Source organism: Pteropus medius, unplaced genomic scaffold, assembly GCF_902729225.1.
Source record: "Pteropus medius unplaced genomic scaffold, Ma_sr-lr_union100, whole genome shotgun sequence".
NCBI classification, from domain to species: domain Eukaryota; kingdom Metazoa; phylum Chordata; class Mammalia; order Chiroptera; family Pteropodidae; genus Pteropus; species Pteropus medius.
Genome location: NW_024342467.1, coordinates 25,879,067 through 25,905,803, shown reverse-complemented (window position 1 = coordinate 25,905,803; position 26,737 = coordinate 25,879,067). Strand labels below are relative to the sequence as shown.

General features: G+C 42.9%; 1 protein-coding gene across 3 annotated transcripts in view; it reads right to left on the bottom strand.

The window, feature by feature from the left end:
- Positions 1-1,106: 1,106 nt before the first annotated feature.
- Positions 1,107-26,737, bottom strand: part of ZPBP (zona pellucida binding protein) — a 44,996-nt gene continuing 19,365 nt past the window's right edge. For 2 of the 3 annotated variants that reach the window (XM_039862847.1, XM_039862846.1), the window contains 4 exons: positions 25,691-25,909; positions 25,174-25,250; positions 22,496-22,673; positions 1,107-2,050 (listed from right to left, as the gene is read on the bottom strand). In XM_039862847.1, the coding sequence (XP_039718781.1) occupies positions 1,956-2,050; positions 22,496-22,673; positions 25,174-25,250; positions 25,691-25,909 (569 nt within the window). In that variant the 3' untranslated portion in view covers positions 1,107-1,955. Of the gene's footprint in view, positions 2,051-12,566; positions 12,665-22,495; positions 22,674-25,173; positions 25,251-25,690; positions 25,910-26,737 lie in introns of those variants that run through there. The other variant, XM_039862845.1, reaches the window with a different exon arrangement.

Genomic DNA, 26,737 nt, shown 5'->3' with positions numbered 1-26,737 from the left:
ATACTGCCAAATTGATACATATTACACATTGATGAGAGAAAAATGTAATTTATAAACTACAAAAGGGAAATCATATTTGCCCTAACTTCACATGCCCATGTAAACATCAGAGCGTGTACCTTAAAAAATGTTTTGTTGAACTTAAGGCATTATATAAATGTAAGGTATTATTTTGATGCAAACGAACATAACAAACACTTGAAACCGCCTCGTGACAATAATCTCCCCTGGGGATTAATGTATCATTTTTATCACGCATCTTGTCATCACTTCAAACTTTCGACATGATGCGTCCTATTTTAACGTAACAGAAGCAACTTTTATCTTCGTTACTGAAGTTCGCACACTAGCAAGACACTACGAACCTCCTGATTAACTTTGAAATTCCTGAAGCGCCTAACTACGTGCTACGGAGACGAGGGAACTAGACATATCCCGTTACACGTGAATGTGGGATACGGGCGACAATCGACCAGACCAGGCGCTGAGTGATAAAACTGATCAAAAACATTTCGCTGTGGGCACCGAGAAAAAACAGTAATTAATGCTTCCTTCTCCTATTCTGTCCTGATTTCTGCAAACTGTTGTCTCTGCCTGGACTTTTAAAATCTTCCCGCATCCCGCCCTTTCGAGCCGGTGTGGTCTGACTTCCGGGCGCAAGCTCAAGTCGCACGCCTCACTCTCGCCACCGTCCTGTTCTGTGGCCTCGCCCAGCTCGCCGCTCCTCTCGCCGGACCCCGACACCCCTTTTTTACCAGCATCTCCTCACGCTGACCACACACCAAGCCGATGCCGCTCACGTCTCAGAAATGAACCAGGAGTTAAATCCCTCATTGAAAACAGGAAGCGAGTCTCCCAAACTTAGGGGGGAACAGAGAAAGAACACGCTTTTCTCCTTACACGATCATGAATTTGGGACACTTCCGCGGGGCACGGGGCAGACGGAGACTTGGAAGGCCACTTCCGAGCGACAGGAAACGTGCTGAAGGAACAGAAGCCCCCGCCCCGCACCCCGCGCGGTGTAGCAGCAAACGTCCAGCGCGACAAGTCTCTTGAGAAACCTCGAAAACCCAAGAAAACAATCACGTCGCAGTGACGAAGTCCGAAGGGATTTGGTAGGAACCGCCAGCAGTGCTAACGAGGAAGCGACATTCCCTTGCAGGCAGCGAGTCCCTGGAACGGCCTGACGGACGAGCCAACGCTCTTCCCGTGTGTCACGTGTCGCACAGCCGTGCCGCCATCCAGCCTGTGCGTGTCTGCCCTTTTCGCACGTGTGTTTTGAGGAAATCCGAAGGGAAAATGGGAACGTCCGAGAGAGTATAAAGTGGATGCGACTGGAAAGAAAACAAAAATGAGAAGCCGAGAAGCAGGCGGCTTCGTCAGCCTCACGCCGTTTCCTGGTGCGTGGCTCTCGCGTCCCACGCGAGGGGCTAAGCATGAGGGTGGCAGCGCCATCGGCCGCATGCTGCTCCACAGGAAGGAGGTGAAGTGAGTGGCGGTGACCGGCGCTCCCCCCCAGGGGCGTTCTCTGTGAAAAAACTGCTCCGTTTCCCCTTCTGTCCACATTGCGAAAGTCCAAACGTTCGTCCAGGCCCACAAAACGATTACTCCATTCTCAAAGGTCAAAAAGATCATTCACGGGGCTTTTAAATGGAAGCTTAAGGTGTCACATGGAACCCAGTTAGAGCCCGTGGCGCTGCTGGGTTGGCCGCACGGCGGTGGCCCACATTGCAGCTGTTTGGAAAAACCCGAGAAATCTTGGGGCTGACCCGGCAGAGGACGCGTGCGGCCGCTTTCAGTCACACGGAGGTCCGGACGGTGTTCGCGTGAAATGATGACACCGCTTTCTGTAAAATCTGGTACATTTAATTTCGGCATAATAGTGATTTATTACATATGAATACTTCAAAAATATACTTTCACGTTCCACAAACCAACGAGGCGCTCGACGGGGCCTAGAGGCACGCTCTCGCTCCGAAGGCCAGGCTGCTGTTGCACGGAAGGCAGTGCGTCCCGTCGCGGGGGTTGTAGGACCCCGGGCTGCAGATCACTGCGGACAAAGCACACACCGGTCAGTGACAGTCGCCTCAGAGGCCACGTTATGTTGTTAAGCTACTTTACACGGAGGGTAAACCTCCAAAGAGGATTCTACTTAAAACGTTTTTTGTTTTCAACTGTGGTGAAACACGTGTCACATACAGTTTCCCGTCTTAACCACTGCTCAGTTGTTCGCATCGCCACGCAGCCAATCGTCAGGGTCTCGTCATCTGGGAGACGCCGCAGCCCGGTGCCCGCTGCACACTCCCCGCTTCCCTCCCCACGCCCCCTGCAGCCACCATCCTACCCCCTGCTTCTAGAAATTTAACGACTCTAATACCTCGGGAGTGAAAACTTTGGACTGTTCGCTCTGGCCCTGGCTTAGACCTAGGCTACGACCTAAAACGGTTTCACTGATCACATAACGTTGACTTTAAAAGTTAGACGGGCCACAGAGGTCAAGACCACAGGGGGAACCAAACGTGGCTGTGACATCGCGCACGATAACCATGAGTTTCACGTGCGGAGACAGCTCAGATGCAGGGAGGACCGCCGCTTATTGCTCCGAATATCCTCATTTCAAGTCCTATTTCTCTGACTTGATGAATGTGCAGTTTTGGAAAAAGTACTGAGCCTAACTCAACTCCACTTGATCCTCCCTAACTAAGGATTCTGTGTACCGTGACCCTGTTCCCACGGCTCCCTCTGCATGACAGAAGGCAAAGGAGGACAGAAACCAAGCTAAGGACACTTCCGGCCACCGCTGAACTCTGGGGTCCCGGGCAAAGGAGTCGATGCTCTAGTCCCAGTCCCCTTGGTTGTACGACGGGCACCATCATGACCACGTCCACCCTATTACTGTGAGGGCGAAGCGACTCATCAACAGCGAAGAACCCAGAGCGTCACGGGCGCTCAGTGAATGCCAGCCCTCGGCACGGGGGCCCGCTGCCTCCACCCACGCGCCACGTCCTCCCCTCGGGGCCGGGACCTGAGGTCACGGGCGCCCTCAGCCCTCTCACTGGGCTGGGGTCTCGCGGTCCCGCTGCTCCTTTGCTACTGCTCACTAGGCAGCCAAGGGTCCGCAGGATGCCAAGGGCGCTGCAAGGCACGGTTATCATGGGCCGGAGAGCACATTCTTTTTTTAGCGCCACGATTCGATAACACGTCACCGTCTGGATGTGGGTCAGGTCATACTATTTAATTTCATATCATCCCTTTTTAAAAATATCTTTTCAAACTGGAAAATATTTTAACTGTGACTCAGAGAAAGCATTTTCCATTCTAGGTTCCAGAGAGTTCCTCGAGTCTTAAGAGACATTTTATTTGGGGAATAATGAAAAAATACTGGTTAAACTAAGTTAAATTTACTTGCTGCAGTAATAAATAACAAGAACATTTAAAGCGGCTATGTATATGGTAAAATTCTAATGATGGAATATAACATTTCCTGAACCCGTGTGATCATGGCATACTCTCTCTCAAAACACATATTAATGTTTCTTGAAGCACAAATATGGACCGGGACAAAGGATTAAATCGCTACACACAGAGAGGAGAAATTTGTGTGCAGCCTTTACACGAATTTTCTACTGGGTGTCACAGAAACTGACAGCAGCACAAAATCATCTAAACAACTTTACATAAATACGATCTTCTAGTAACTAGTCTTAGAATTAACAGACCTTCATGATACAGTACGTGTAATACCACAGCAATACCAGAACAATAGCACACGGTGACAGATACTACAGCATGTGGCATTCTCTCCTAGTGTAAATCCTAAAATATTTCGTTATCTTTTAAGTAGATTTGAGGAAAAACGCTAAAAGGTCATTTCAAGTCCAAAACTAGCGAGGTTATCGTCTAGGTTTGTGTCCCACTGCGGAGAACCTCTCCCAGCTGGAGCAAGGACAGCAGCCTGATTCATGACAAGGGACAGGGGCACTGCTGAGCGATCAGTGCTGACATACGAGGCAACGACAAGTGTAGGGAAAAATAGTCGTACATTTTGGATGGGTTATAATTTCCTAAAAAAGAGAATGACTGTAATAAAAAATTTTTGAAATATTTAGTATTAAGAACTTAATCAACAATTCATAAAATTAACAATAATCAAGCAACGAAACTGGAACAGAGTTGTAATTATATAACCCAAAGAGGGTTATATTCACATAAATCCATGAAAAATGACATGAAACTAATTTAAAAATAGGCACAAAAGAGAAAATACAAATGTACAACCAATGTCATTCTTTACTGCATACAGGAAGTGTGCAAAGAAATTAAGAATTTGGGAAAGACAAATACACGTCCAACTGTAATATGCTGAGAGTGACTTCAGCAAGATGACCAACGGGGAAGCTACGACTCCCCTCCCCCCACGGGAACATGAAACAAACAACTAGGGACTGGCTACGGCAACTTTATAAGAGCTTTGGAAACCAGTCCAAAGATCGTCAGCAACCACACGAGCACCAAAGCGAGAAAAAGCCATGTTCGACGTGGGGGGAGGTCCGTGGCGTGTGACTTTTCCTTGACCCAGCCCTGATTAACGAGAAGGGACAGAGCCGTGTGCTTTGGGGAAGCAGCCACCCAGGGCTCAGCTCCATCTCACAGACCACAGAGAGCAGAGCAGACTGAACTGGCCACCTGTGTGATTGCCGCCCGAAGGACTGGACTCTGTGTCGCAGACTTCAGAGCCAGGTAAAATCTCAGCCTAGGAGAAGCAGTGGGTACATTCCTGAAAACCACAAGGTGATTACAGGCCCACAGGTGCCTGGGGCAAGGGATTAGTGACTGAGGAGCACAGCAGAAAACCGAAGGACCAAAGGACCGTTGAGGAAACAGTGTAACACTTTTAGACCCTCAGGGAAATTAAGACATCTAAAAACAAGCCAAGTATACAGAAGAATCAGAAAAAAAACCCACATAGGGCCAAACATATGAAATTCAACATTAGTAATCATTAGAGAAATGCAAACCAAAGGCATGAAGTAGCATTTCACACCCATTAGGATAGACACGATGAAAGAAAGAAAAAGAAAAGGAGAAAAGAAAGGAAAAAGAGAGAGAGAGAAAGGAAGGAACGAAGAAAGGAACGAGAGGGAGGGAGAGGAAAGGACCAAGTGCTGGAGACAGCGTGAAGAAATGAGAAAACTTGTGTACTGCTGGTGGCTGTGAAACGGTGTGACTAGCACCAACGACAGTACAAACGTTCCTCAGAACACTGGGAACAACTGCAATATGGCCCGACAGTCCCAACTCTGGGTGTGTAGTCCAAAGACCTGCAAGCGGCATCCCGAAGAGACACCTGCACCCCTGTGTTCGTTCGCGAATTAGTCAGCACAGCTAAGAGGTGTATTCAATCTAAGTGTCCATCACTGGATGCACGGATAAAGAAAATGTGCTATACACATACAACGGAATATTATTCAGCCTTAAAAAAAAAAAATCCTATGACACACTACACTATGGACAATCTTGAGATTATGCTAATTGAAATAAGCCAATCACAAAAGAGACAAACAGTACAAGAGTCTACTCAGGAGAGGGATCTCAGCGGCAGAAAGACCTGGCTGCCCGGGCTGGGGAGAGGGCGGTGGGCAGCTGCTGCCTCACAGTGGGCAGAGTTTCGGTTTGTGAAAAGTTCTAGCTACCTGTTGCACAACGACGTAAATAAAGACTGCTGAACGGTCTACTTAAGAAAAGGGAAGACAGCTGATCTTATGTTATGTACTTTTTACCACAATTAAAAAGAAAAATAAACAAGAAAACAAAATCCTCGCAACAAATAAAAGGCCAGGACTAGATAGCGTCATAGATGAAATCTATGAAACATTTTAAAAAGAATTAACCTGAGTCCTTCTCAAGGTCTTCGAAACAGTTAAGAGGAGGGAAACTCTCCGGACACATTCTGTGAGGCCAGAAATGACCTATGTCCAAAGCCAAAGATAGCACATGAAAAGCAGACTCAGAACCGATGTCCCTCGTGAACACTGATGAACGAATTCTCAACAAAACACTGCGCCAAATTCAGCAACATATTAAAAAGATTACACGCTATGATAAATTAATCTTTATCCCTAAAAAAAGACATTTTGTAATAAAAATCAGGCACTGTGCACAGTAACCCTGCACTTGTAAGTGAGGCTAAAAGAAACACCTGAGCCCGAAAAGAATCCCCAGAGAGCAGACGGACTGACTGACCATTACGGCTGAGACGACCGAAAAAGAAAAAGTGAAAACCACACACATGCATGGAACGATCGTTTCCAAGAGACTGGACATCAAACCACAAGGGGCTGTGATCTTTGAGAGACAGGAGACAAAACACGTGCGTGGCACAACGGCCATCACTTCGGGCCCTCGGCGAGTTTTCAAGCCACGCCCACGGAGCCGAGGTGATGCTCAGCAAAGTCCCCAGATTAGGACACAAAGATGATGTCGGAAAAGACCGACTCAGCTCGAGTCTGTGGGACTGCGCGGCAGAATGGAGATGACCACGAAACCAGAGGACTCGGAAAAGACCAGAACGACGCTGCGTATGCAGCAGAAGTCGGCGCGTGTTCCCGAGGAAGCTGGCTGATGGCCGTGCTGGGGAAGGACCACCAATGTGGCGGCGCTGGAGGACAGGGAGCCTGGCGATCACGCAGGTTAAGGGACAGTGTCTGTTACCAATAACCAGAACGAGAACTTCCTCATTCACAGGACACTCGGTGAGGCACTTAGGAGGGCAGTGGGAAATAATTGGCTCTAGACTGAACACTGAAATAAATCACCTATTGAATTAGAAAAGCAAGACATAAAATAATCAAACTGTTCCCAAGCACTGTATTAACTGCATCTGAAAGAAAGACCACAAAATTTGTAGGAATATAAAATTACGTAGCAAGTAAGATAAAATTCAAAATATTTGGAATCTATACGAAGATTACCAGACACGAAAGGAGGTAGGAAAACACAATCCAGAAGAGAAAGATCAAACTTTTAAAACCAACCTGGAAACAAGGATATGAAATACTTGCACACTGAACACTACAAAGCATTGCTGAAAGAAACTATAAGAGACCTAAGTGCATGAGAGCCATTCTGTTTACGTGTAGGAAGACTGAATATTGTTAAGATGACAATACTACCCAAAGCAAGCTTGAGATTCAATGTCATCCCTATGAAAAGCCCAACATTCTTTTCTGAATAGCAAAGCCAATTAAATTCATATTAAATTGCAAGTGACCCTAAATAGCCAAAACACAAACTTGACAAAAGAAAAAAGGCAGACGACTCATACTTCCCAATTGCAAAACTTACTACAAAGCTCCAATAATCAAAATGGACAGAGAGACCAATCAGATAGAAATAAATCCATACGTTTCTGACTAAATGATTATTTATAAAAGTGCCAAGTTCATTCAATGTGGAAAGAATAGTCTCATCAACAAATTGTGCAGGCTAAATGGATTTCCACAGACAGAAAAATGAAGCTGGATCCCTACCTCACACTAGAGACAAATACTGCCTCAGAATGGATCTATGACCTAAATATAAGAGCTAAAAATTCCTAGAAGAAAATGCAGGGCTAAATTTTCATGACTTTGAATATGATAATAGAGTTTAGATATGGCAAAAGGAGAAAAAAAAATACATTGAACTTCATTAAAATTAAAACTTTTGTTCATCAAAAGACATCAACAACTCCGTCAGATGGCTAAGCAGAATGTTAACAGGGTCTATCTCTAACTGCACGGAGCATATGCACTAAGCATAGGAAAGGTGGAGTCACCACATTGATAATATCTAACAACACAGACCGGTACCAGGAATAGTGTCAGGGCGAGTGATCAAGAGAAAAATAGCCGCCCTAAATCCCTATTTACTTAATTACTGAGTTTCGAAATACTTGGAAGGAAAAAAGGAGAATCAGTCTAACCCACAATTATGGCTGGAAGTTTCAACATTTCACTCTTACGAACTGATACAAGTGGAAACCAAAACAGTAACGATCCAGAGGACAGTGTCTGCAGTCCAGACCGCAGAAGGAAGTCATCATTCAAAAGGGCATGGAACATTCACGAAGCTGGGCCATATCCTGAGCCGTAAAACACTTCTCAAAGCGACTGAAAGGGCTGAAATAATACAGGAGATGTTTTCTGAACAGAAAAAAAAATTACTTGGAAATCGACAGAAAGATATATTGGAAACAATCAGATATATGGGAATTAAAAATACTACTAAATAAACCCAAAGCTAAAGAATGTTTTAGGCTGATGGAAAACTAAAAAATAAAATAAAATTGGTGTGACGTAGGTAAAGTGATGTTAAGAGGTGTTACATAAGGAAGGCGAAAAGTATGAAATCCATGCTCTACGATGTTCTCCTAAGAAACTAAACGAAGAGGTCATTAGGTTTCAGATTAGAGAAAAAGTAAAGAATATAAGATGTTAAAGGTAAGAGCAGAAATGAATGAAAGAGGAATCAGACAAATGAAAGAGAATCAAGAAACTAAAACCTGGCTCTTTGAAAAGACTAATGAAATTGAGAAACTTCCGGCTAGTGCTCCTTAAACTAGAAAAGAGGAGGACAGACGAGCGCCATCAAGAACGAATGAGGTCGCATCACCACAGGTTCTACGACATCAGAGGTGAAACAAGACGAAACTGTGATCAATGTGTGGACAAATGCCTTGAGCATAAAAATTATAAAAATGGACTCGGTAAACCTGAGAAATCCTCTATCGAGTAAACATGTTAATTGAAATACTTCCCGTGGGAAACCACGGTTCTGCTATAGTGGTCTCACCCTCTAACGCCCATTTGGCCCACTGATTATGATACAAACTGGGACTAAATTGAAATAACTACCTGAGGACTCTACAAAGCAAAAGAAGTCAGGTGAATTTAGGAGCTAGTTAAAAGCAGCAGCTCACACTGGGTGAGTATTCTGCTTCTCTGTTCTAGTTTTCTCTCTGCTTTAGCAGCAGGCAGACTGACTTGCAGAGCAGCACTGTGCAGGTGGACAACACTTTGACAGAAACCCTGTCATCCCTCGAACCTACAAAGCCAAGGAATAAAGCCCAGGAGACCACAGTGTGACCGGGAAGTCTCAGAGGGGACCGACGCAAAGTAAGGGTACCCCTAATTCCACGTATGAGCCCGCACAAGACTCAGCAAAACTCCTGCATTACATATACACGAGAGCATCAGCAATGCCAAACATCTGGATACATGTGAAGAACTATTTTTCCTTGTAAGCTATTTAACATATGTGAAACTCTTAAAAGCTAAAGTTATTATAGTGTTTGGAGGCATTTTCAGTGTGTGTGTGTGTGTGTGTGTGTGTGCGCGCGCGCGCGCGCGTGCGCAATGCATGTGACTTGTGTGACATAAAGAGCAGTGTGAGGGGAGCCACATAAAGGGATCTCAAAGGCTCCTACACTTTATGTGAAGTGGTACAACACTAACTCGAAGCAGACAATGCACCCATGCTTGTGTGCTCTTTAGACTGCCAAAATCATACAAAAAAGCACGGCCAAACGGGAGATTAAATAAATTAAATAGAGCTAAAGTGCAATTAAATATATTAAACTATAATGCTTAAAATATTTAAGCAATATTTAAGAAGCAGCACAAGAGGATCAAAAAATGGAGGAGACACAGAGAAAAATAATAAAGTGACGTAAACACTTTTAATTGTCGGGCAGACACTGAGAGACTAGATTTAAACACATTAAAAATGATTCGACTCTAAGCGGCCTACGACAGATACAGAGATAGGATGAAACCAAATGGCAAAAAACCAGACATGCAAACAGTAAGTATGAGAATGCTGAACTGCTCTACTAATGTAAGACAAAATAAAATTCAAACAAAAGAGCAATTCAGAGGGGCAGAAGAACATTCCATGCTTATAAAAGGAACAGTTCATCAGGAAGACTAAGTACTGAAATCTGTGTGCGCCCAGTAAGTTTCAAAATATAAGAGGCAAAAACTAACAGAAAAGGTTAAACAGACAATCCCACAATCAGGAAATACATAGATATTAAACTATTAACCACCTGATACACACACAGCGCTAGAATACTACATCCAACAACTGTAAAATCCCCATTTTTTAAATTGGATATTGTACCTTGACCAACACAGGCCATATGACAGGCAATAAAAACAATTTAATTAATTTAAATGTTCTCGAATCATATACTAATGAAATTAAGTATCAAAACAACAGAGTATTTAGAAAAACTTTAAATATCTAAAAATATTTTAAATTCATAACAGTGGAAATATGACTTATTGAAATTAATGGAATAAATTTAAAGAGTGCTTAGAAGAGATTTTTAACATTATATACATATAGCTTTTATCAGAAAAAAAGAGAAAAATCTAATGACCTCATAGAAAATCCCAAAGAATTTACAAAAAATATCCTAAAATATATTAAGTTTAGCAATGTATCAGGAGGCAAGGCCAATGAGCAAAAACAATCGTAGTTTTAAATACCAGCAATGAGTAACTGGAATCCAAAAGTAAATCCATAATACCACTTATAACAGAGCCCCACAAAATGAAGTAACTAGACATGACTCTAACACACACACAGTTGCGCACCACATAACAGCTCAGTTAATGACCAACTGCATTTACAACGGGGTCCCCTAAGATCGCAATGGGTTATAAGTCCATGATGCTGAAAGAAAAGGCTGGACCTGACTACCGTGCTGAATGCACTGCAGGTGCTGGGTGGTTGAACAGGTGAGGGGGCTAGGCGCGCTGTCCACCTACCCAGAGCCCACACACACACCCTCCTGCACACAACCCACTTCCTTTCTCTCCCTTTCTCTTTATCTCTTATTTCAAAAGACGGAGAAAAAGTATGGGACAAAAGTCACTAACTATTCATGATCAAGACTTCAGTGAACTCAGAACGGAAGGGGACTGCTTCACGCTGATAACGAGCATCTAAGAACACACTACTGCTCATATCATGCTCAAGAGTGAAAAAGTCACTTATGTCATATTGGGAACAGGACAAAAAAGCCTGCTTTTATTTCTATTTGACATGGTACTGGAGGACCCAGCCATTGCAATAAAGCAAGAAAAAGATATAAAAGGCACAACAAATATTAGGTGAAAGAGTAAAACTATTATTTGTAGGTTGTATGTTTATTCATACAAAATAATTATGTATGTTTATTCTACAAAATAATTATGAGATCTAATACACGGATTAAACAGAGTCACAGGATCCAGGTTAATATTTAAAAATCAGCTGTATTCTTATATGCTAACTGGAAATTAAACCATTAAAACGATTCCATTTATAGAACAAAAAAAAAGTAACATTCTTATGAACAGATCTAAGATTTGCTAGAACTGCACAACGAAAACTGTGAGACGTTTTTGAGACAAATTTTAAAGTATTTACATAAATGCAGAATTATCATGTTTACTGCTTAGAAGACAAAGTATGTCTTGGATAACAGCTATCATCAATTTTGTTTCTAGAATCAATGAAATCTATTCAAATTACTATAGGTTTGTTTGTAGAAATTGACATGCTAATTCTAAACTATATATATTCAAAAAACAGAACAAAACAATTTTTTAAATATAAAACAAGTTACTATAAAAAGCGACTTCATAAATTATATAAATGTCTAGCCATTATGCCGTACACCTGAAACTAATCTAAAATAACATTGAATGTCGACTCTAATCAAAAAATTTTTTAAAAGACACTATAATTAGTAGAATTTTTAACAAAAAGCTACAGGCCAAAGTCTCCCATGAACAGAGATACAAAAGGTACCATAGAAATTTTAATATGGCAAGAAAATTCTTCAACAAATGGTGCTGGATCACCAAGACGGGCTTTTCTGTTTAGTAAAAGGTGATCATCTACCCTTATCTCATATCAAACAGAAACATTAACTCGAAATGGATTGCAGACCGACATGTACAACCCCAAAGTACTCAACAAAAAGCACAGGAGAAAGCATTTGTGGCCTTAACATAGGAAAAGGCTTATGAGAACACACAGACACGTGGACCACAGAGCAAAGAAGTAATGAACTGGACGTCTTCGACTTCTTTGTTTGAAAACAAAAATGCAAGCTGCAGTTTGGGAGAGTATATTCAGAAAAAAAAAATTATGTCCATACTATATTAAGAAACACATCAGAAAGAAATTTTGTCCATACTATATTAAGAACTCTTACGACTTGGTAAGACAAAAAACAACTTACAATTGGAAAGATATCTGTACAGATACTATGCAAAAGAAAACCAATATCTAATAATAGGAATTCGAAAATATCTTTAAAACTAAAATGAAAATTAAAACCACAATGAGATATCACTACTACACACACGTTGGAATGGCTGTAATTTAAAAAGCGGCCAGGCTATGCTTTGGAACAACTAGGATTTAGAACAACTAGAAGTCCCCAACCTGGCTGCACAGCCAGTTTAGAGAATAAGCTGGCTCTTTTTTAAATAAAGTTAAACAGGCACTTACCGTATGACCCAGCAATCGCAGTCATAGGTATTTTCCCAGGAGAACTGAAAACATATGTCCACACAAAGACTTGTACGGGAATGTTCATAGCAGCTTTATTTGTAATGGCCTAAAACTGGAAACAACCCAAATGTCCATCATCAGGTGAATGGATAAACAAAATGTGCTATATCCACACAATGGAACACTACTCAGCAATAAAAAGAAACAGACTATTAATATATGCAATACCGCTGACAAATCTCAAAATCATTATGCCATGTCAAAGAATTCAGACAAAAATATATATACCGTGGGGCTCCCCATTTATAGAAATTTATGAAAACACATGCAAAAATATAGTGACACACAGCATATCACTGTTTGCCTGGGGATGGATGCTGAGGTCGGATCAATTACAAAGAGGCATAAGCACAATTCAGGATTATGGCGAAGGTCTTTTCCTTGACTGCAGTGAGTTTCAAGGGTATGTACGGTATGACTTCAACATCTGTAGTTAACTGTATGGTCATACTGAGCCCAAACAAAGCCAGCTGCAGAAGGTATTAGGTCAGACACCATTCATTTAGTGACTGTCATGCAAACCGACACTGTTAGTCATTGATGACTACCTCGATCAAAGTTAAAAGTGTAAAATACTGAACTGGAATAAAACATATCACATTCTGATGATCACGTATCAGTTCAGAAAGGGAAGACAATGGATTGCTGAAGGCTTCACAGGGGGCTTCGGGCATGTCCTTCATAAATCACTTTAAATCTTACGATATGAAGGAAATGACAGAATATCAAATTTGTTTGGAATAGGTGACACACGTATTCTTGTTCACATCATCTCTATTATTTCTAGATGTTTAAGTATAACATTATAAAGAAAGATTTTGTTTTCAAAGAGCCACAACACACACATGCGTGCACACGCGCGCGCGCGCACACACACACACACACATACACACCCTTCTCCTGAAAACTAAAATCAACCAAACAAAAACAAACCTCTAGGTACAGAGAGCTTCAATGAGATATTAAACATTCAAGGAAAAATTTACATATATTCTAGATATTTAGAAGCAAGAAGAAGGAAGAACTGAAATTCATTTTTTAAACAGCAATGCACTAACACCAGAATTTTACAAATATTTACAAAGAAAAGCTACAGGCCAAAGTCTCCCATGAACAGAGATACAAAAGGCCGTAACTAAATGTCAGCATATAAAACTCAGTGACTATAGAAATTACAGATAATAATCCCATGCATGTAGTTTTTTATTAGGTAAGCTTATGCAAGGTTGGTTTAACATCTGCATATCAATCAATGCATTATTAAAAATAAAAAATATGGTCATCTCAATGGTGTGTAAAAGACCTAAGACAAAAACCAACCTCATTCATGATGAAAAATAAAAATAAGGAATGGGAGGCAATTTCCTTTATTGACCCAATTAATGGCATCTCTGAAAACCGACTATCATCACACCTGACTGGGAAAGACCTGGGCAGGGCACAGGATAAGGTGCAACCAACTCTCAAACCTGGCCGTTGAGCACTTTGCTGAACATTCCAGCCAGGCTAATGGGGCAATAAAATAAAGGGCATGCATATTATAAATAAAAAGTGCATTTGTCCTTACTCTTACGTGACAATGACTGCATGCTAAAAATCCTAAAATAAAACTTTTAAAACTATAACTGAATTTAACAAGGACATGATAGAAAGTCCTTATTTCTAGAAGAAAACAGGAAAATCTCTTCAAAAATTCAGGGTAAGCAGAAATTTCTTGGATGGACACATCTTTGGGTTTCTAAAACTATTTTGAAAAACTTAGTTATGTCGAAATTAAATTTTCTGACATTTAAAACATACTATTAAGAAAGTAATGGGCTTGTTTCCACGATATATAAATAAATCTTATAAGTTAATATTTAGAAGAAAAATAACCTGATAAAAGGGTAGAGGAAAAGATATGAACAGTTCACAAAAGACTATATAGGAGTGATCGAATAAAATACGAGAAGACATTCATGGACAATGTCGGGACTTGCCAGGAGTGGGAAACAACTAGAAATCTCATACATTGCTGATGAGTGTGTAAAATCAAACAACTGCTTTGTAGAAGTGTGGGAGCTTCTTAACAGATCAAACATCTCAGCACATCGCCCTACAACTTAACTCTTATGAATTTACCCAAGAGAAATGAAATCACAGGTCCATACCAAAACATATACGGAAATGCTCGTACAAGCTTTATTCACAATAGCCCAAAACTAGAAACAAGCCTATCAATGTAATGGATAAAGAGTGGTATACTAATAAGCAGCTTTGAGTGATTGTGAGGTGGCAAAGGGGACAATTTGGGGCAACGGAAATGTTTATACTGTGTATAAATACTGGTACTGGTTAAATAGATGAATACACTCATCAAAACTCACGAAACTATAAAATGTGTACCTTTGGAATTAAAATGGGCACATTAATTACAACTTAATAAAGATGATTCAAAAATTTCACACAAATGATGCTCTGAGCCCAGATAGTTTCTGTGATGAATTCTATCATATGAAATGTTTAAGAAAAAACACCATTTACACACACACACACACACACACACACACATATTCATACACATACATACATAAATATACATATATATATATACATATGTATATATATGTTTCAGAATATAGAGGAGGATAGACCATTATGAACTTGCTTTTTCATGGCTGGTATAATTATGATACCAAAAATGAGAAAGAAATGATAATAAAGTACATAATATAACACAAATCCTTAAAATATTAGCAAATTAAATCCAGCAATATATAATAATGAAGCGGGTTTTTTCCCAAAGAATGTAAGGTTCAATAAATATTTTTGAAGTTTAAATATGGATCATTATTTTAGTTCAATAAATGGAGAAGAGCAATCGACGCTATCCAACTCTCATCCATGACAGAACAGCTCATAAACTAAGAGTACATATAAATTTCTTAATCTAATAAAGGAAATCTAAAAAAAAGAAATACACCCTACGGCTAGCATCATACTTCCAGAAGTGCTGCGTGTTTTCTTCCTGAGGTTGGAAACGAGATAAGCACAGCTATTCTCAAAATTTATACTAACTATTCTGACCAGCTGATTCTAAAATGGATATGGAAACGCTGAGGGCTTGGTGGCAGACTGGACTTTCCCAAAGGGCAGACACGATATATCTCATCCCACACACCCTTAAAAATGTGACCTCACTGAGCTCTGGAGTCTATGCCATCTCCTCTTGCACCTAAGTGGACCTCGGTGAGGATGGCAGAAGTGACATTAGGTGAGTTCTAAGGGCAGGTCATAAACAGGTGGCTTTCCATTGTTTTCTGTGCCATTGCCACGTAATGGTGCCCAGTGCTGACACAGGGCATCATAATGCGGATCCATACGACTTTGTGTGGAAACTCAATCATGACCAGACTCAAGAGAAAATTATTCTTCAATAGTGGGGAATAATCACCCTGGACTGCACATTGGGTCAGCCTAATAAATCTTAAGAGCAAGACCAGAAATGATCACACTGTTTCCAACAACTTATCTGTGCATGCCAGAACAAAATACATGAAAACAAAAATAAAGAAATACAAAAATATTCAACAGCAAACAATAAAACATTCACAATGGCTGGTGTTAAATGAAAAATTACTTGGCAATGAAGAGGCAGAATAATATGACTCATAATAAGAAAAATAAATTAATTACAATCTACCCGGAGCACATATGTAAGAGTTAGTAGAAAGGAACATTAAAACAATACAATATTCCATATGTTCAAACTTAAGACAGTATGTGGAAGATATATTTAAACAGCATTTAAATCAATCTAGAGGTCAAATCATTATTTGTGAGATAAAAAATCCACTGGGTAGGGTTAACAGACAATTTGATATTGCAGAAGAAGAGATTAGTCAACTTGAATACGTATCAATAGAAATTACACCAAATAAAACACAAAGAAAAAAGTTTAATGAAGAGATCAATAAAGAACTGTGGGTATATGTCAATCGGACTACTATGCTTTTAACTGGAACCCTGAAGGAGAAGAATGGGTTCGCAGAAAATTTATTTGAACAAATAAAGTACAACAATTTTCTAAATTTAAAGAGCACCGAGTGTCCAGAGAGCCAACGAACTCACCGACAAACTCTAAGCACAAGAAAGAAGAAACTACAGCAAGCTGCATCGTGTTTACGGTCTTCAAAAGCAGCGACGAAGAGAAAACCTTAAAAGCATCCTCGGAAAAAAAGATACCTATTATACAAAGGGACAAAGACAAGGGTTACGGCACATGCCCCATTGGAGACAACTCGAATGAGAGCACGGGGGCCGAAATGTGAAAGCACACGAGGGACAAAAGGCCGCCAACCTCCAGTGAACAAAATCATTCGAAAATGAAGGCAAGAGAGATTTTTTCTGACATTTGGAAGATAGATGACCCTCGACGGCAGACTCACACTAGAAGGGTCAGCAGAACCCTCGGCAGAACCCTCGGCCCGTCGGACGGGCCGCAGCTCACCCGCAGGTGGGCCTGCCTGGGTCTGCACGACGAGGACCGCACGGGACGGACACCAGGCTGCTCCTCTCACTCTGCCCAGCCCCGCAGACGACGACTGCCTGTGCGACGAACGCGGTGGCCACGTGGTGCGGGCTTCGGGACGCAGTGGTGCTCAGGTGGATGCCCGCGCCAGCGGACAGGCCGGGGCAGGAGAAACGAAAGCTCGCTGCTTTCCGATGCGCGCCCTGCACGCCGAGTCGGACAACGCGGCTTAGAAGTGGACTGGGACAAATGAACAACACGCACTAAGTCTAAAGCAAAACGACAAGAAAAACTGCTGTACCTAGTAGGTCGACAACCACGAACAATATTCAAATGACTGAACTGAATGCCAGAAAACAGATGCAGCAAAAAAATAAAATGGGGAAGAAACAGTGATACGCTTAGAGCAATATGCATAGCCGCATTAAACGGGTTTAAAGATCCCAATGAAAAGGCAGAAAGTGTCAGACTGAATATAAAAAGCAAGATCAAATTATGTTATTTAAATAAATATATATTAAATACGAAGACGTACATAAAATAAAGGGACAGGAGAAGATATGGCACCTGTGCTACTGAGTTTTATGCACCAGCTTGGCTAAGAGGGACGCCATGGTCACTCTCACGCTGCTCTGAGCCCTGTTCTGAAGGTGCGCTGTCAAGGTGACTGACACCCACGGCCAGCTGACCAAGCAAAGGAGATGGTCCGGGGGGACTGACCGGGTCGGTGGAAGGCGTAAGAGGAGGAGGCGGCCCTCCTGAGAACACATTCTTGCTGTGACCTCGGCTGCCCTCCCACAGGGCCTGCCTGGCTGCCATCGTGACATCAGCTGGTTTCCTGCGATAAACCTGTCGATACACGTATATCCTGCTGACTCCGTTCCTCTGCTGGAAGCCTCAGGTAATAGCGCATAAAAATAAGTGTGAATTATTAGAGAAAAGGACACTTGCTTTAACGAAAACTGTATTTTATCTTCTGATTATGAAACGTAACACGCGGAGAGAAAAATGAGACATAAATGTACAACGTAATGAGCATCCGGACAGGGAACCTGTGTACAGACGGTTCGGGCCGCGGTGCGGCCGCTGTCACCTCAACTGCGGCACCCGCCGCGTCCCCACTCCCCCCGAGGGCGACACCATTCTTTTGGGTTTTGCAGGAGGGGTTTCCTTGGACTGCACTGGTTTCAGCGTTCGTGAACAGCGCTCTACAGAACAGAGTTCAGCTCCGCCCGCGGTACGTGGATTCGAGTGTTTAGATCGCTTTCCCGCGGCTTCGTTCGTCCGCGTCCCCACGGCCGCAACCGCCCTCCCAGCGCCGCCGTCTCCGCCCGAATACGCCAGCGGCGGCGCCCGCGTTTCGCTGGGCATGGACATTTGGGTTGTCTCTAGTCTGGGCCTGGGGCTGCGATGAACTGTCCCTGCGAGTCACAGGCGACGTCACAGAGCACGCCACGTCCACCATGGCGCCGCGCCGCACGCCCGGCCACGTGGGCAGGTGGCCCTTCCGGGGTCCCCGCCCCGGCCCCGCCCCGCCATAGCGGGGACGCCGCGCGCAGGCTGTTCGCTGTTTGCCAACCCCAGAGCTGTGTAGTAGGATCTCATTCTGCTTTTAATTCACGTTTCTTTGATCACAAAAAGTGTGAACCTATCTTCGTGTATCCACTGACCATTTGGAGTTACTCTTTTGTGAAGTACTTGTTCAAATCTTTTTCCATTTTTTTTAAACTTTTTTTCTTTTTTCAAAATGTTCACTATTTCTAGTTCTTTTGTTGGCTACAGCCATTGCATATAATTTTCCCATTCTGCAGATTATCTTTTCTCTCTTTGCAGTGTTTTCTGATAAACGGCAGTCATTTATTTATGCAGACCAAATTATCGGTATTTTTATTAAAGTTAGTGCTTTTTGTATCTTTTTTAGGAAATCATTTTCTAATGCTGAAATCATAATGATATTTTTGTATGTTACGTTCTAAAATATATCTGGGGGTGACTTTTTTGGATGGGTCCAATTTCATTTTTTCCTACATGGCTTTGCATACTAGTGTCACCCCTCAGACCATTTTTGTTTTATGTATTTTAAAGCGATGCTATCTGGTGCTCGCAAGTTTAGAAATACATTATCATATTTATCTTTCTACCATCACGTAGTGCTCCCTCTGCGTACCTACTAAGGCTTCTTGCCTTAAAGTCTGTTTTGTGAACATCGGCTTTCTCTTGTCATAAGTTTTCTTGGTCCTTTGATATAAAATTAAAGGGTTCAGGGTGGCTTATCTGATCAGGACCAGTTTTTAGAGTCTAAAAGGCCTTATTTAACACAATTCTATCTGCTAAACAGTCTACTTAAACTGTATCATTTATTTAAAATAAAAAGTATACTTTATTTAAAAAATCATCTCAGGGTGTTTAAACACTCTAACCTGTAGCCTAACTATTTCTGACCACCGACGAGACACTAAGTCACCATGGAAGAGCCGCTGGCTTGCAATTCCCTGGGACACTGCAAAGCTCTGAGTGGGAAAGGCCACATTTTATTTACAGAGAAAGCAACACCAGACAACAATGCTCATAAACTATTCTGGGCTCCACATTCAACCCACGACAGCCAATGACAAATGGCCCGTGGCCCAGCAGAAGGCTGGCACCCTGCGTAGGCAGAGTCGTGTCGGCGCTAAGGTTCAGGAGCCTCAGGCTTTACGGGCGTCAGGCACCCAGGGTGCTAACTGTAAACGCAGACGTCTGGTTCCCGGCCCTAAATATATTTTTGAGAAAATCTTCAGGTAATTTTGATATACATCAGAGTTTGAAAACCACTGCCATTATTTAAAAAGGAAGAAAAAGAGGATGGAGTAAGCCATTCTGTCAAAAAGTGTAGTTATTTGACATAGCAGTTTTTTTTTTTTTTGAGATGATTAAATAGGAATAAAATAGAGATAGATGAAAACAAGATACACAGTTTTACAGAAACAGAACCTATAAAAATTACATAGTAAAACATTTCAGCATCTTTGTTTTAAAAAAATGCTATCGGAAACAATATATTATATCTGGTCTTTGGCTGTAGCATACTCATGATATAATATAGGCAGAAATGTTGTCTCCGCTAGTTTTTAAGCTAATGATCTTTATCTGTCATACACAAGTTAAAATTAAATGAGGAAAGCAAGACACCCCAAAGAGGAAAACACCCACTATCCACTTAGCCAGCTTCCGAGAAGTAAATAAGCCCCTGCACAATGAGCGGGCCTGCTCATCTCTGCCGAACGTGAACTCGGCGTGCCCTCATTCTGGAAGCCAGCCACTTCACAAAGCACCTCGTGTGCTTTATGGGCTTCCATCTCATATTCCATTTCACACCTGAATGGAGTTTAAGTTCACTTAGTATGTTACATTTGTCTTGTAACTAGGTTGGATTTTACACTGTCTTCCGATTCGGAGAATGATTTACATGTCTTTTTCAGTAGCATGTGCTCTCTAAAATTCTGTCTAGATACTCCAGTAACATAGACAGAAATTACGGTATGTGGCGGGGTCCTGAAGGTCAGGTATATTTCGTTTGTTCTGTTCAAAAACGGGAGCGCATTAAGTCTTGCTTAATTAGTCTAACAGAGATGATGACAGCATAAAGGCAGCTCGAAGTTAAAATTTTCATTTACCGAAGGATGACCCAAAACGAAACTTAGCACATCGCCAGTGAATATGTGCACTGAGCAGTGATAATCCCACAAAATTCAGAAAGCGAATTCCATTTCCCTCCTCTACTCAGAGCTAACTCCTACCCCATGTTAAAGCTGAGCTCTCCCACTTTGCTTCCAAAGCCGGCCACGTCCCACAGCTCTCCCGATGCGACGCCTCCAGCCCCAGCCAAGCAACCACCGCCCCAGAAAAGGCACCCATGGGGCTATCTGATGGCACCTGCCAACCCTGTGTCCTCAGAGGCCTCCCTCAGGTCTCAGATCGCCCAAAGAGCCTTATCCCAGTTACAGGAATCTTTTCTGACTGATCCGTCTCTAACTTAGTCTGCTTCCCACAATGCCCTTGTCATCCTCATCCCTGGAGGTTAGCAGACTCTTGTTCCCTTGTGTTTCATGGGTGTGTCTCCTGCGTTGCTAAACTCTGTGGGCAGGACCATGTATTCGGGAGAGTAAAACGGTATTTTAAAGGCAGAAAACTTGAACTTTCCATGTGTTTTATTATACACTTCCTATGGAGTCTATTGTCAGGAATAAAATAACTGCTTATTGAACTTGATAAAATAGTATAGCGCATAATAACTTGAATGTTATAATTACATGGTAAATGAGAAAACCTGACAATTGTGTTATTATCCAAACTCTTTTAAATGCAAAAAAAAAAAAAGGTAACATTACTGGTACTCCTCAGAGACTCAAATCTATTATTTTACTTGAAAGAGCTATGTTTAACTTTTTCAAAATTCTTGGAATCAATGAGATGCATGTATTTAAAATTTTTAGTTTATCTTAAGTCTTTACTGAGTGAAAATAAATGCATTTAACAGACAGCTAAATACTAGGTTCTGGATTCACTGTTTGGTATTTCCATGCTTCGCCCTTGTCTGTGTTCTGGAGTGACGGGCAGAGTCACAGTTACAAAGCTGCCATCTGTAAGTGCTTTGCTAAATTTATATCCTATTTCAGTGCTTTTTGTCAAATTTCATATCCTTAAACAAAAACAAAGTCAGAAAAAATTAAAGTAAAATCTAACCGTATTAAATAAAGCGAAGTAAAAAAACTAGTGCTTATTCTACAAAAAGCCTTTTAATCTACTTTAAAGTAGCAGGGAGGGGACAAGCGGAGAAGACTGAATGAAAGCGGTGTAAGTTAGTGATATTCACATTAGAAAGTCCTAGCGCTGAAGATTAATTGGCTTGCCCCACCCCTGAACACAGAGTCGAAGCCCCCGACTCCGTGCTCGCCTGAGCCCCACGAACGCTCCTCTGCAGGACAGGGCCCAGGTCCCCCGGTGCTGGGCTCAAAATCCTCTGGCGACAAAACAACCTATACACTCATTTAAGACACCTAATCGAGACTACACAAGCGTAAACTCACCAACAACTGATTCTCAAAGACGATTTGGCACTTCTTAGGGTAAGTAACTCTGGATTTGTCACTATGACTTGGGTGTCTCCCCGGACGCCTGCCTAACGCTCCTAACCCCTCTTGACCAAGACTGAAATAAAGCCAGCTCTTTTTCTTTTACATCTTCAGATTCACAGTCTTTTCAAATACACCATTTTAAATAAACTAAAGATTTAAATGATAGTAAAAACGAGTGACAGGTGTTCACTTAGACATACTGAAAAGCAGTGAATTGTCCTAAGTATAAACCACGGAATCGTAGCTCGGTACATACCACAGCACTCAGGACATCGTGGATGTTTCAGGGTATTTATCCCATACCCCGGGAAGCAGCGGTTAATCCACACCATATGGAGAGTACCTTCAATATAGTATATTTCAGGCAATGGCTCTGCACGTCTGCCTAGAACTTCCACTTGCTGATTAAAAAATCTCTCTATAAGATTTTTAGCCTAAAACAGAAATACAATATGAAACACTTATTATCACAAAGAAATAATTTTAGCATAAGTAACGTTGCTTATGTATTTAGAAGCATAAAAAAACACATTCTTGAGATCCTTATTTTTTCTCGCATTCACAGGACATAAATAACACATATGAAAATTATAAGGTGTCACCAACCAACGTCAAATATTTCCAAACGTACTTCCAAGCACGGCACGGAGGAGCCTCTTGGACACAGACCCGAGCTTTTTGGTCCTGTGGATTTTAAATGATGGGCGCCTCGCCGACATCAGACAGCTCTGTGACACTTAAGCTTTAGGAGCACGTCCTGCGCATCCGCTCCTCCCCTTCCCCGAGCACAGAACAGGATGGTTTCAGGTCCAGGGAATGCGAGGGCCTCCCCGGTGAGGCCTGAAGCCAGAGCTGTGAGAGCGAAGGGGCGCGGAGCGCGGGGTGGGGTGGGGCGCACACACGGGGCGCCATGTGGCCGCGCGTCCACGCAAGGTCAGTGGGCCCGTGGGCACAGGGTTAGAACGCCACGCACTTCACAGCCATGCCGCAGAGGACACATGTGTGTGAACTTACTACAACACGCACGGGTCACTATCCTGGAAATGACAAAATGCTGACACAAAATCACAGAATACCGAAGGAGCTGTAGAAAAACATCGCGTTCGTGGATCAGATCAGAAGCACTAACATAGTAAAAATGTAAGAGTCCTCCCCAAATTTACATACTGGATCCATTACCCTAATTGCTACCAACACCTCAGAGAGGATCTGGCAGACAGTCACGAGCTTACTCTAAAATCAGAGAGGCACAGATCCGAAAGTAACGCCGACCATCCTGACAGGACAGGACACAGCGGGACAACAACGCTGCCCGTTCCCGAGGCCGCGGGAGTGAAGACGGGGCTACCGGGAGAGGCGCAGGCACAAAGAAGGAAGAAAAGAGACCCCAGAGACAGACCCGCACGAACACGCCCCACCGTGCTGTGACGAAGGGACCAAAGCCACCTGACAAGAGCACGGACGATACTTTTAACAAATGCGCTGGAGAAAGCGGACGTCCACAGGCTGACAGTGACGGAAGCGACCCTCCAGAATGGGAACCTATCTTCACGCAAACACTTGTATCAAAACTTCACATAAGCTTGTTTACCCGATGTCACCCCGATAAATGCAACTCCTTCAACAGGCCAAGGTTCAACGAGCTGAGGCGTGCGCCCCGTGGGCCCCCGGCTCATAGGGCAAAGCCACCGGTGCCACGGAAACACACGCTGCCACACGACTGGCTGAATCTCAGGACACGGTGCCGGCGGGGCAAAGCCAATCTGCGGTCCCTTCTGCAGAACACCCTGGTGGCGATGAAACCCAAGAAACGGAGGGCAGCAGAGGGAAAAGGGGCATCGGGGGAGCAGTGGGACAGAGGCGCATCTGGTCCCCAAGGGAAGGGCGGGGTCCTTGGGTACTGGAGCCATCCGCGCCTGGACTATGGCGGTGGACATGCGACCCCACTCAGACGAGAAACGGTACAGAGCTCGACACACACACATCGAGCACGCTGATGAGAGCGGCGGCCATGCCAACGCCCCCGCCTGTCATGCTGTGCGTGAGCAACTGCGAGATGGTCCCGCTGGGGCAGACTGGGGAAAGTGTACAAGGGGTTGCTCTGTACTTTTTTTACTTTGTGGCCAACACAAACAACAATCTATAGTAAATAACACAAGATAAAGACGGGGGGATTTACGCACACCGCCATACGAAATGTTCGAAATCACAAAGGGAGACAGCGAGAGATGAAAAAAAAAATCACAAAACGGTCAGAAAACAAACACGGCAATAGATCCATCCCTAATTACTTTAAATGTAAATGGACTAAATTTTCCAATCAAAAGACACAGAGGGCCCAAACACATCTTTTAAAAAAGACCTGCGTATGCTACCTACATGAGACGCACTTTAGGTTCAAGGAAACACTCAGACTAAAAGTGATGGAACGGGAGCCAGAAGGACGTGGGGCAGCTGGATTTATGTGACACAACACAGACTTTAAGACAAAGACTGTCAGACGAGACAAAGGAGGTCACTATATAAAGAAGAAATCAAAACAACCAGAAGATGTAACATTGTGAATATTTATGTACTCAGCACAGGAGCACTCGCGTATTATGCAAACATTTACAGATGTAGAGGGAGACTCGGACGACAGCACAGTGACAGCATGGGAATGCAAAACCTCACGTCACTAACGGACTCATCACCTAGGCAAAAGGGAAAATCACCTTTCTTAACACGGTCAGTTGCAACATGCTAATTCCTAAATATTTCATAAAAATATCAGCTGTTAAGTTCACATCATTTATTACTTTATGAAGTTTTATTTTTATTACTGAAGTTCCTAAATGCGTGTGGGAGGCTGACGTGTTTCATAAATGGTTCAGACGCTTATGCACGCCTTACACACTGAGCGAGCTCACTTTTCTCCAGCCTCACAGGACGTACCTTTGACAGCCTTCTGGTGGCGTCACAGTTGCGGCCTACACACGGCTTACGTCCCTTTTCAAAGTCTAGAGACGAAACTGAGAAAATACATGATATTTTATACTAAATTCCATTCCACAGTAAATTATCATAGCAAGGTTCACATTATTTAGAGTACACACTTTCCAGTAAGTGCATGAATCAGCAGAGTTTTATTTGAGGGGCTACTAGAACTAAGTCAAAGTAGAGAAATGTGAAACGTATTCAGATTTGTAACATCTACATTTTCCACATGCTGCTGGTGGGCAGCTGTGCTCACCAGTACGCAAATGGGATCTGACTTTGGGTGGTGAACACACAAGGCAATACACGTGACATATCATTTTACACTCGAAACCTACATAATTTTAACCAGTGTCACCTTGATAAATTTAAACAAACGAACAAACAACAAACAAATGCTGCGGGTAACTTATACATCTTTAAAATTGGCTTTGTGCCCTCAATGTGTTGCCTTTAAAGAACCGCATACACTTACCTGAAAATGTAAAAAACAATTCATTTTGCAAACCAGCTTTTTGCATTTTAACATGATGGCATTCAGACTTCAGTAAGGAAACTTCACATGAAAGGTCAAGAACCAATTTGCTTAAGATCTGAAGAAGTTTCTTCTCAAAAGAAATATTGTAGATGCTGTTGCAGGGCGCCGCGTGGTACCGAGCGGTGAACTGGTAGTAGAAATGAGGCTCGCGATAAGCTGTCAGAGACGGGACACGGAACAACACGACAGCGGTTATTCAAGCAACTCAAATAAACTGCGACTGTTCAAGAGAAATCACTACATGGAATAAATTCATTACACGTATACATGTATGTTTTAATTTAACAAACACTTACCTAACATTCACTGAGTGAAAATGCTATTATAGATACTTTACATGTAGTACTTACGTAAATCTCCTAGCATCATTTAAGATGGTTATTACTTTTCCATCCATCATGAGAAGGTGGAGGTACACAGGGGTTAAGCCCCAGGCCGTCAACCCCAGACCCTAGCCCGGGAGCCTGGCCCGCAGCCTGCGCGCTTCCCACCGTGTTGCGCCGTCTCAGCCTCGGCAGTGAGACCCCTCTCGGGTTCAGTGCTCATCTTCAAAGAAACGGGAGCCATACAACCAGCGCCAACACGCAAGAAAGTACCCACGAGCCTACAAGTGAGACTTGGTCGCACCGCAGGATCTGGAGCTGAGAACAATGTTTGTCCTCTTCACTGCAAAATCTCGCTGAAGCGACACAAAGAAATATAAAAATGAAATGCGAAACAGAAGCCTGCAACGGTAGCAGAAATCAGAACAGGTCACCGTGGGACGGGGAGCTCTGCCGCTGCTCTGCTCACGAAGGCGCCCCCCCGCCCGCCTCCTGCTCCCCCTGACGGGCCAGCACCCCGTTGTCCGAGGTCCCACCTGCTCACGGGCCACAGGGCAGTGCGCGCGCCCAGCTGCTGCGGTCTCTGTGTGCAGAGCAGAGACCAGAGAGCGTCTCGCTGCTGAGAAAATGAGCAGTTCCGTTCGCGGGTGTAAATGAAAAT